This window comes from Morus notabilis, unplaced genomic scaffold (assembly GCF_000414095.1).
Source record: "Morus notabilis unplaced genomic scaffold, ASM41409v2 Scaffold2035, whole genome shotgun sequence".
In the NCBI taxonomy this organism is placed as follows: Eukaryota; Viridiplantae; Streptophyta; class Magnoliopsida; order Rosales; family Moraceae; genus Morus; species Morus notabilis.
In genome coordinates this window covers 597,788-608,157 of record NW_010360448.1, presented here as the reverse complement: position 1 = coordinate 608,157, position 10,370 = coordinate 597,788, and the positions used below count along the sequence as shown (strand labels likewise).

Genomic DNA, 10,370 nt, shown 5'->3' with positions numbered 1-10,370 from the left:
TTATTGATTTTTTGTAATCTAACATGAATATTTCTAGAATTTTGAGAGATGTTTTACATTAAAGGATAGTTTCTAACAGGTTTGACCTCGCTCTTCGCGTCTATATAGCTTCCATGTTGGTTTCCTTCTGCGCTGGACGTCTATTTGTCGTAAAAGAGGAGCTTAAATTCGTTGCATATCCCTTGTACGCCCGATTACTTTGTTCGCTTTTGCGCAGTTGTCTTTCTACTTTGATCTCTTCATGGCGATATATAAAAAGATTCCGCAGCGTAACTATGAGGTTTACCAATATTAGTTTTATTTATTTATTTATTTTTGGCTTGTATAAGTAAATAATTATAGAGATATGTGCGTTTGAGGGAAACCCTAGTTGTCTGAGTGCTGTTAATTTCTTGTTGAGAGTGAGGCTTGAAAAACAATGCTGGATTTGGTGAGTACGAAATATGTATGAATATTTTGTTGGTTTTCTTTATGTTTGTGTGGATATAATAAGATATATCGTATTCATTCATACATTGGAGTGCAAATATCTATAGTGTTCTCCTTTTTTTTCTGGATATTTTCCTGAGATAGGGATACCCATTTTTTATGATAAAAGAAGCAAAAAAAAGAATGAAATATTCCTTTCCCATTAGATTCTTCTTCTTTTTTAAAGAAATAATGAAAACGCTTCAATAGTTTGGCCGATACTGGGATTAATTTTTCCAACATTTTTTTCTTCTTCTTCTTCTTCCTTTTTTTTTTTATTGATGAGGAATGACAGATATAAACTGTTAGAAATAGCCCAATTAAGTTGGGACCTTCGAAGTTATAAAACAAAAATCTTACCTGCTTAACAACTTGAAAACTGTAAGTAACAAGTAAAACAAATTTGAAAAATAAGAATATAACCAAAAAAAAAAAATAAAACATAGCTGTAAGTATTGCTGCTTTGCAGAATAGATGAAGTCAATTTCGGACCAATTTGAAAGATATGTTTTTCATGACAATGAGCGAATCCACACCGCTTTAAAATTGACGTCATGGGTCAGTTTAGTTCGCTGATTCGAGTTGAGATGTGACTTTATGTGAAGCTTTTTATTGTAGCAAAAAAATTAGATGTGACTGTTTCTGAGAGATTTTTACTGTAGTAAAACTCGAATCGGTAAAATGAACGGGGTCTACATTACCATATTGTTAGAAAATCAATGTCGAATAGGTGACGTTATAAGAAAATGAAAGAAAATCAACAACAAAGTTGAGAGAATTAGAGGTATTTGAGTAGTATTTAGAATATTGGAAAACCGGGGATTATTTTATTTTATTTTTTTTTCTGTTTTTATGCTGCTAGCTCATATACTCCAACAAAATATTAAAAAACGAAATGGAACCATATGCATCAACCCATTACAAAAACAAATAGATATAAGACAAAAAAGATGTAGTGAATAAAAAAAAAAAAAAAAAAAAAAAAACAACAACAACGACAATGTATATAATGGAAATCATACTTTGGTGAACAACATACCAAAACGAAATGGAAATGTGGTGATTCTCACCAGAAACAAATCTGAATAGCTATTCTTCATCTCCTAAGTGAAAAAAATTATTGAAATGGTTTTGAAAGAAAAACATACCACCGGATACATGTGCAGAAGCGTCAACGGTGGTTTCAAGTCGGATCTCTAATTCGACTCAAGTACAAGATTTGTCACGGAAAAACCTTACGATACTCTCTAGTTACAAACATGATCTTTATGCTCCAACCTCTAAGTCACGATCATCACCACGTCCTTAATTATCCATTGTGTGGTTATTACACAGTAATACTCGAAAAACTACAATAATCCACAACTCAAGAACCTATGGAAGACTAAGAGAGAGAGAGTGAGTGAACTAACATAGATTCGACATATTTTTATCATTCTCATTTAGATTGTGTCTTGATATCTAGCTATTTATAGCCACACTTATCATAAAAGGAGAAAGCACAAAATATAAAAAGGACTGTTATTATTTGTCAGAGAATATATTACCCGATTAGTCAATCCGTCAAGATATTAAAAATATTTTATAATATTTTGAATTAAGATACTTTATTTTTTATGTCTCATGGATTTTGTTCTAAATAAATTCGGACCTTGACTTTTGAGATATGCTCCATTATGGACGCATTTCGTTTCAAATTTTAAGATCATGAGCACTATGCAAAGTTTATTAAATACAAGGAGTAATTTACCATCATTTAAACTTCAAAGGGAAACTTTTCAATTTAATCAAAGTTAATGGGCAAAACCACTAGAAACTCGTATTCAAATGAATGAAAGAAAATTTCCAAAGAACCTTCACTTTTCACATCCTTTGCATTAGTTTTTTTGGTTTGACTTCGAAGCTATGACAAAGTCTTTGAAGCCAAAAATGTCAGAAGGAGAAGAAGTTTTAAACTCAGATCCCCAGAAACAGCCATTCGATCTTTTCTCTTTCTGACTCTCTCTCCCCCCACATTACATTATAACAATCTTCATCTTTGCGGGAGAGAAAAACAGTGAGAGCTTTGACCTGTTACGGAAGCCGCGAAGAGAGATAGAGGAAGAGAAACAACAGAGAAAGAGAGAGAGAGAGAGCCGAAGCCATTGACTTGCCGAAGCCATTGACTTGATGTTGTCGTCGCCGTTGAAATCCGCTTCTCAAAGTCGACTGGAACAGGCGTCACGACAAGATGGAGAGAGAGAAAAGAAAAGGGAAACATGAAAAATATTTAAGGACACCGTAATGTTAAGCACCATCACTAATAAACAGTGAGCTTATCCATAAGTCTTTGTTACGAGACTCATCTTTTATTAATAAGTGGTGCATTGTAGCATTATTGGGAAAACAATAGTGGTTGATTGAAGTTTTAGAAGAAAAAGAATAAAACAGTAATAAAAAGTGTAAATTTAGAAAAAAAAATAAATAAATAAACAATTTAGTTTAGAATGAAAATTAAAAATATGCTGTAACTTTTTTTTTTTTTTAAAAAAAGGCTATACACTTCAAATGTTGTATGTAGAAAAATTATTGGATGCGGTTGGAATTCATTCAAAAATAATTTTATTTTTTGTATAAAAATGAAAATGAAAACGTTTTAAATCACAGATAGAAATTATTTTTTAAAATGCGTTTAATAGTTTTATCAAGAGATTTTTTTCAGTATAAAAAACTCATTAATATATCTCTCTCTTTACTCTAGAGATGAGAAAACGAAAACAAAAAATAAAAAACGACTAAGTCATTTTTCATTTCTCTCTCATTTTACATTAAACTAAAAAATTATTTTTATTTTTATTACGTCAAACACCGTTTTAAAAATATTTTTATTTTTTCTTTCTAGAAAAGCATGAAAAACAAAAACGAAATCAATTCCTGCCATTATTTTCCTGTATTTCGATTAATTAAAAGTACTTTGGGCCTAAGGCCCATTATTTATCTTAGCCTACAGGCGGGGCGGACCCAACATTAGGTTCATAGTTCACCACAAGAATCCAATATTTACCCATCTCTCGCCGCCCACCAAAACGACATCCAAAGATCGAAATGAGAGTGAAAATATGTGAATCCCAGATCAATTTAGGATTGAGGAATGATATTAACACTCATTTCATTCTTATTAGATTGACACTCTAAATCCTAATAATAAATATAAATTATGATTTTACCCTTAATTCTACTAATAAATTTGTGAATAGAAAAGACAAAAGTAAAAAATTGAAAAATGCCCTAATTTACTTTCACGCCTCTCGTATCTCCTTACTCATTTCTTCTGATATTGTTTTAACTTTTCTTTCTTTCTTACTAGTGTCATGGATGAATTCATATCAATGCAAATATTTAAATGAAACTCATATAGTTTTTTTTTTCATGTTTATAATTTGATTCTTGTGTTATGCCTAATGCTTTTCATTTTTCAATCTATATCCTAAGTTGATTTATGTTTTCTATAATATGCAATGCAATGTTAAATCTAATTTTATAAGTTGATAATGTAGAGAAACCATGTTTCGACTTTTAGCACGAAAGAAGAGAGTGATTAAAAAAATCTAATTACTAATTAGTTATCCTAATTTAGATGATTAATTAGGTGTGTTTAAAAATCTAATTACTAATTAGTTATCCTAATATTAAGATAGTTAGCATAATATACAAGTTCTTTTTTTTTTTAAGTTCAACATACAAAAATCTACTAAAATGGTAGGTAAGTAAATTTATCACAGTTTATTTCATTTATGAGCATAAGTAAATGCATGAATGAGATTGGGACTGATGCCGACTCGGATTCCTAAAATCTAAGTAAATAGCTTATTCTGACTCTAATTTTTGACTCCGATTCATGTGCACTCTGAATCTTGTCCACTCCAATTCATGTCCACTTCAATTACAGATAAGTAAACATGCCATCAAAGCTCTAAGGATTATGAGAAAAAGTAAATTTAGTATTTCAAATAACATTATGTATTGTAGTAAAAATAAAAATAACATACCATATCACATTTTTTATATTAAATATACAACTGACATTAATATTTACATTAAAAATGGTCTTATGCCATGTACTTTTTTTAGCATGTATAAAATATGCTATATGGCCACTTTCTCTTCTTTCACAAATACAGCCTTTGGTATGGAGGGTGGAGACATCAGCGGGGGTCATTTTTCATATATTCATGAATCTTGTTAGGACTTATGTGCTTTGGTATGAAATTTTTTTGTATTCTTAGGTAATTTATTTATTTTTATTATTTTTTTATTTGTGAATTAATCTGGCAAATTATTGCTCTTAATCTACCATTTACACTCTAACAATCGATCGGAAAGTGCAGACAATTTGTATCTAAAAGTCAAAATAATTTGTTATTACTGGTGTTAATCTACCCTATTACTCTCTAGCCACCAGTGGCCAACAGCCGAAGTCAAAGATGGGTCACCATCTATGTTGAAAAGGAAAAATAACATGATAGATTACCAATAATACTCTAGTAGATTACTCTCTAGCGACTAGCGAGCAGTTTGTCAGCCGTCCATGTTCATTTCACTAGTTCTAATCACAACTTATATTTTTGCTACAGTATTTTCACTCACAAAGTTTTAAATTCAACTTTTTCTACTACATAATTTTCTTTTATATGAATTCACTTTTTAACTCAAATTCTCAACTCGAATGAACGGGGCCTAAAGGTTTCATTTATTTCGCCGATTTGAGTTTTTAATTTGAGTTAAGAAGTGACTTTAGTCCCGTTCATTTTACCGATTCGAGTTTTACTATAGTAAAAGCTCTCATAAACAGTCACATCTAATTTTTTTTACTATAGTAATAAACTCTCACATAAAGTCACATTTCAACTCGAATTAAAAACTCAAATCAGCGAACTAAACGGACCTTTATGTGAGAGAAAATATTGTATCACTAAAAGTTAAATTTGAATATTTGTGAGATGTTGTAAAAACTTTAGGGTTTGTTTAGTTCGCTGATTCGAGTTTTTAATTCGAGTTAAGATATAACTTTATGTGAGAGCTTTTTACTGTAGCAAAAAAGTTAGATGTGACTGTTTCTGAGAGCTTTTTACTGTAACAAAACTCGAATTTAAAACTCGAATCGGTGAAATGAACGATGCCTTAATAATTTTGGTATGGTATTAGTGTTAATGGACCACATTACCCTCTGACACTAAAAAAGACCGGTCGTCGATGTTAGTGACTAATCAGTGACGACACCTCGCTAGTCACCGTCGGTTCGCGAGTCATCTAGTAGATTACTTGTGATAATATAATAGATTTTCTTAAACGTTGGGATAATTTGGACAAAACATATCAGGTTAAATGTTGATCCATCCTCTGGAATGGTAGAAATCCAAAGTTGAATACCGCTTATGGCATTCGTAAAGTTTACAACCCTTCTTTTTCCTTTTGGTAGTTGACATTTGTTGCCCAAAGTTTTCATGATTAAGAAGTAACTCTTTAATTTTTTTTTTTTTTTTTTATCAAATCATTTCCTATTTTCAGTAAAGTATTAAGAAAAAAGCCCCCAAAATATGAGGTTGTTGATATTGAAATGAAAACACTCTTGTACACATTACATCAGCTCGTTTGAAGAAACAAATAAAGATTTTAAATGGCAATTGGAGCACGTCATTTTATGCGAATACACACATTTCTTTCTAAAATTTTACCATCATGAGCACTATGCAAAGTTTACTAAATACAAGGAGTAGTTTATAATCAATTAAAATTTAAAGGGCTACGCGCCAATTCAATCAAAGTTCATGGGCAAAAGCACTAAAAACTCATATTCAAAGGAGAATAGAAAATTTCCAAGTACCTTCACTTTTCACATCCTTAATCCTTTGCATTCGTTTTTTGGGTTGACTAGGGAACTACGACCGAGTCTTTGAAGCCAAGCCTAGAATGTCAGAAGGAGATGAAGTTTAAACTCAGATCCTCTGAAACAGCCATTCAATCTTCTTTCTCTCCATCTCTCTCCATCTCTCTCTCCCCCATATTACATTGTGCCAATCTCCATCTTCTCGGGAGAGAGAAAATTGATGGAATCTGATCACCCACCTCAGATAAAAGGCGTCGTTATAATCACTCTTCCACCACCAGACAATCCCTCTTTAGGCAAAACCATCACAGCTTTCACACTCTCAAACTCTTCTCCAACGCAAACCCACCAAGAAAGCCAGAACCAGAACAATCTCCCAATACAATCCCCACAAAACCCACAACTCCAATTCCCATTCCCGAGGCTCAGACTCTTCCATGGCGTGCCAAGAAGGCTGTTTGCGCTTCTGGGTATCTCTATTTTCACGTTGGTTTTGTTCTCCCATGTGTTTCCCACGGTCGTTGAAGAGTTTCGCAGGTCAAATGACGATGAAGGACCAGAGTCTTTTATATTCCCTTTGTATTCCAAACTGGGCGTTCCTGGGAAGAAGGATGTGGAGCTTAAGCTTGGGAGGTTTGTGGATTTTGATAAGGAAAATGCTGGGGTTTCATTTGGCGATCGCGTTAAGACTCAAAAAGTCAACAAGTTGGTTTCTTCTACAGCCAAAGTTGACTCATCGGCCATTCTTCCTGTCAGAGGCAATGTTTATCCAGATGGGTACGGAAAACAGTTGTGAATTTTTGAAAATTAGAGTTTTGTACTTTTTGTGTGTTATTTTACTTGTGTCATGAAAAGGAGTTTTATCTAATCTAAACCAGATGAGAATGTATTATGTTATGTATGTCAAACCATGAATGTAGTTTTGGTAATGACTTTGATCATAAAATTTGGGTGTTTTACTATCAGTTTCAATGTTCATACAGTTTGTACTACACACAAATTCTAGTGGGGAATCCTCCAAGGCCTTATCATTTGGATATGGACACCGGGAGTGACTTAACATGGATTCAATGCGATGCACCATGCACTAGCTGTGCCAAGGTACTGCCTAACTCCTCTTGTTTTTATTTAGAATTTTTTCTTTTTGTTATTAGAAACCAACCATAGTAGATAAGTGTTAATCTCATTTTTAGTCATCGAACTGTAGGCCAAATCTCATTTGGTTAATGACATTTAAAAAACATCTCAGAAAGAGACCTCGATCAGTTAATTTGTTCCAAATTTGTTCTTCCTTCCATCCAACTTATAAAATTTCGATAGAAAAAGGCATATGAGGACCATGTCAATCGGTGTTAAATTTGGAATTTTACTGTCATTGCATAATTGTTTAGAAAGAAGTGCATTTTTCTGTTGAGATTTTAACCTTTGGATCGGCAGAATGTCTAGTTTGGGACAGCTTCGTGAATTGGGGACTCGTTCTAAGACATTTTAAAAGTCTAGGACCAAAATAGGATTTGACTAGTAGTTTGGGGACTAAAAGTGAGATTAACTAATGCATAAAAAACCCGGAACTGCCATGCTCCAAAATTACTGATCTCGTATAATTATCAATGCAAAAAGGGTAACCTCATTCTTGAAACAGGCATGATCAAATAATCAGCTACAATGAATATTTTAAAATCTAACCTTTTGTGAAATCTGAGTTAGAAGTTACTGTTTGTCTAATGATTTAATTTCATGTAGGGAGCTAATCCATTATATAAACCCACCAAAGGTAATATAGTACCGTCTAAAGACTCATTCTGCACGGAGATCCGGAGAAATCAGAAACCTGGACATTGCAAAACATGTCAACAGTGTGACTATGAGATTCAATATGCGGACAGGAGCTCCTCCTTAGGGGTTCTTGCAAAAGATGGACTTCATTTGGTGATGGAAAATGGATCGTTGGCCAATGTGAATGTTGTTTTCGGGTAGCTATTGCTTTCCCCACACCCCAAATTCGAATATTTTCATGTTTTATTTCGTAGGTTGCTGACTCATGAAATTCCTTTTGACTTTTAGGTGTGCATATGATCAGCAAGGCTTGCTTTTGAACACTCTGGCAAAGACAGATGGAATCCTTGGTTTGAGCAGGGCTAAAGTTAGTCTGCCATCTCAATTAGCAAGCAAAGGAATCATTAAGAATGTGGTAGGTCATTGTCTTACAACTAACGCAGGTGGTGGCGGATACATGTTCTTAGGTGATGACTTCGTACCGCATTGGGGCATGTCTTGGATACCCATGCTTAGGAGTCCTTCAATGTAACTATGCATCTTTTATCATTTTTCTGTTATTATTTAATGTTTGTTAAATTTTGCAATGCAACTAAAGCATTTGGTAAGACACATATTAAGAGGGTTTATGTGAATTAAACAATATGTCAATCCATGAAGTATTCTCATTCTGCTGTAATTATTTTGTCAAAATAGTTGTGAAAGTTGATCTTGTGCTTTTTTTTTTTCTTCTCGTTCTATCCGGATTCAGAAAAGGTATCCTTCATGGTTGTTAAATTTTCACCTCTCTTGCACTCATACTTGCCTTGGCCAATACAAATTATGCACCTATCTTACTTTCCTCTGAAACATACCAAAATCTAAAGTTCAATGCTGGTTTAGAGCAAAATTTTGCTTCCAGAAAAAGTGTTATGCTTTTGGCTTTTTGGTTACGTTTACTAAAATCCTTCAAATGCTTCTGCACTTAATTGATTCTTCTTTTTCTTTTCCAAGTTGTTGTATTCTGCTGTTTAATTTGAGCTATGAATTTGATTTTTCCTCTCACTTCTGTTCAGGGATTTTTATCAATCAGAGATCGTAAGTATCAATTATGGAAGCAGCGCTCTCAATCTTGGAGCATGGAGCAGCAAAGCCAGACAATTGGTGTTTGACAGCGGTAGTTCTTATACATACTTCAATAAAAGAGCGTACTCCGCACTGCTCGCTTCAGTAAGTGCAAATGATCCTCATCCAAGAAATAAATAAAAATAAAAAAATAAAAATTTCCAATGAAACACGCCCATTTTTTTCGCTGATTATGTGATAACCACTGGTGCAGCTTGAAGAAGTTTCTACAACAGGACTAGTCCGAGATCGATCAGATCCATCATTGCCTATTTGCTGGAGAGCTGAAACACCACTCAAGTATGAAAATTACGACCTGACACACAATCATCATTTACGCAAAAATTCTCGCTCCTGGTGATGTTAATAAAACAAGCCCTACAATTTTTCTTTCTAGAAATTGTAGGATTTTCATTATTATTGAACGAGTCATTTGATTTCATAGCAAAACCGAATTTTAATATCATTATGCTTAGAATTCACATGCTAAAGCATTACCCTCTTTCTCTGCACAAAAAAAATAGATAAATAAATAAATGATGTAGGGATAATTCAAGTTAGAATAAAGCTATGGGATACCGGTGCTATTCCACACAACACGCTGATAGAATGTGAGTCTCACAGTGTGTCCCACAAATGAGGGGCACCTTTTATTAGTTGAGGTGTTGAAAAATGAATACTATTGATTTCCTCGAGCATTTTTGTCACGTTACCATCGATATAAGATCTTTAGAAAACAACAGCATGCTTTTGAACTCTCTCATTTTTCTTAATATTACACAGTTAGCATGCTTTTCGAGATGTTACAAATAAATAATGTTCTATCACAATGTCTTCATTCCCTACATCTACCTCACTTATAATAAGTCGATTAATCTTTATGGACTTGTGTTCTAAAAGCTGCATACACATGGAATGCAGATCTGTTGCTGATGTGAAGCGATTCTTCAAGACTATAACTCTTCAGTTTGGAAGCAAATGGTGGATTATCTCCACGAGGCTTCGAATTCCTCCAGAGGGCTACTTGACTATTAGTGTAAGCATTTCCATGCTTCTATGTTTTGTGGCTCTTTTGCAATTATATGGAAAACCTCAAAAGCTTCTTTTTTTTTTTTTTTTTTTTTTTTTTTTCTTTTATATTTTTAAAAACCCCCTT

General features: G+C 33.3%; 1 protein-coding gene across 1 annotated transcript in view; it reads left to right on the top strand.

Annotated features, from left to right (window-relative positions):
• The first annotated feature begins 6,361 nt into the window (after positions 1 to 6,361).
• LOC21402903 (aspartyl protease APCB1) overlaps positions 6,362 to 10,370 on the top strand; it is a 5,290-nt gene continuing 1,281 nt past the window's right edge. Inside the window, exons 1-7 of the mRNA XM_024164499.1 lie at positions 6,362 to 7,111; positions 7,318 to 7,435; positions 8,078 to 8,307; positions 8,399 to 8,638; positions 9,166 to 9,319; positions 9,429 to 9,514; positions 10,136 to 10,250. Of these exons, the coding sequence (XP_024020267.1) occupies positions 6,555 to 7,111; positions 7,318 to 7,435; positions 8,078 to 8,307; positions 8,399 to 8,638; positions 9,166 to 9,319; positions 9,429 to 9,514; positions 10,136 to 10,250 (1,500 nt within the window). The 5' untranslated portion in view covers positions 6,362 to 6,554. The remainder of the gene's footprint in view (positions 7,112 to 7,317; positions 7,436 to 8,077; positions 8,308 to 8,398; positions 8,639 to 9,165; positions 9,320 to 9,428; positions 9,515 to 10,135; positions 10,251 to 10,370) is intronic.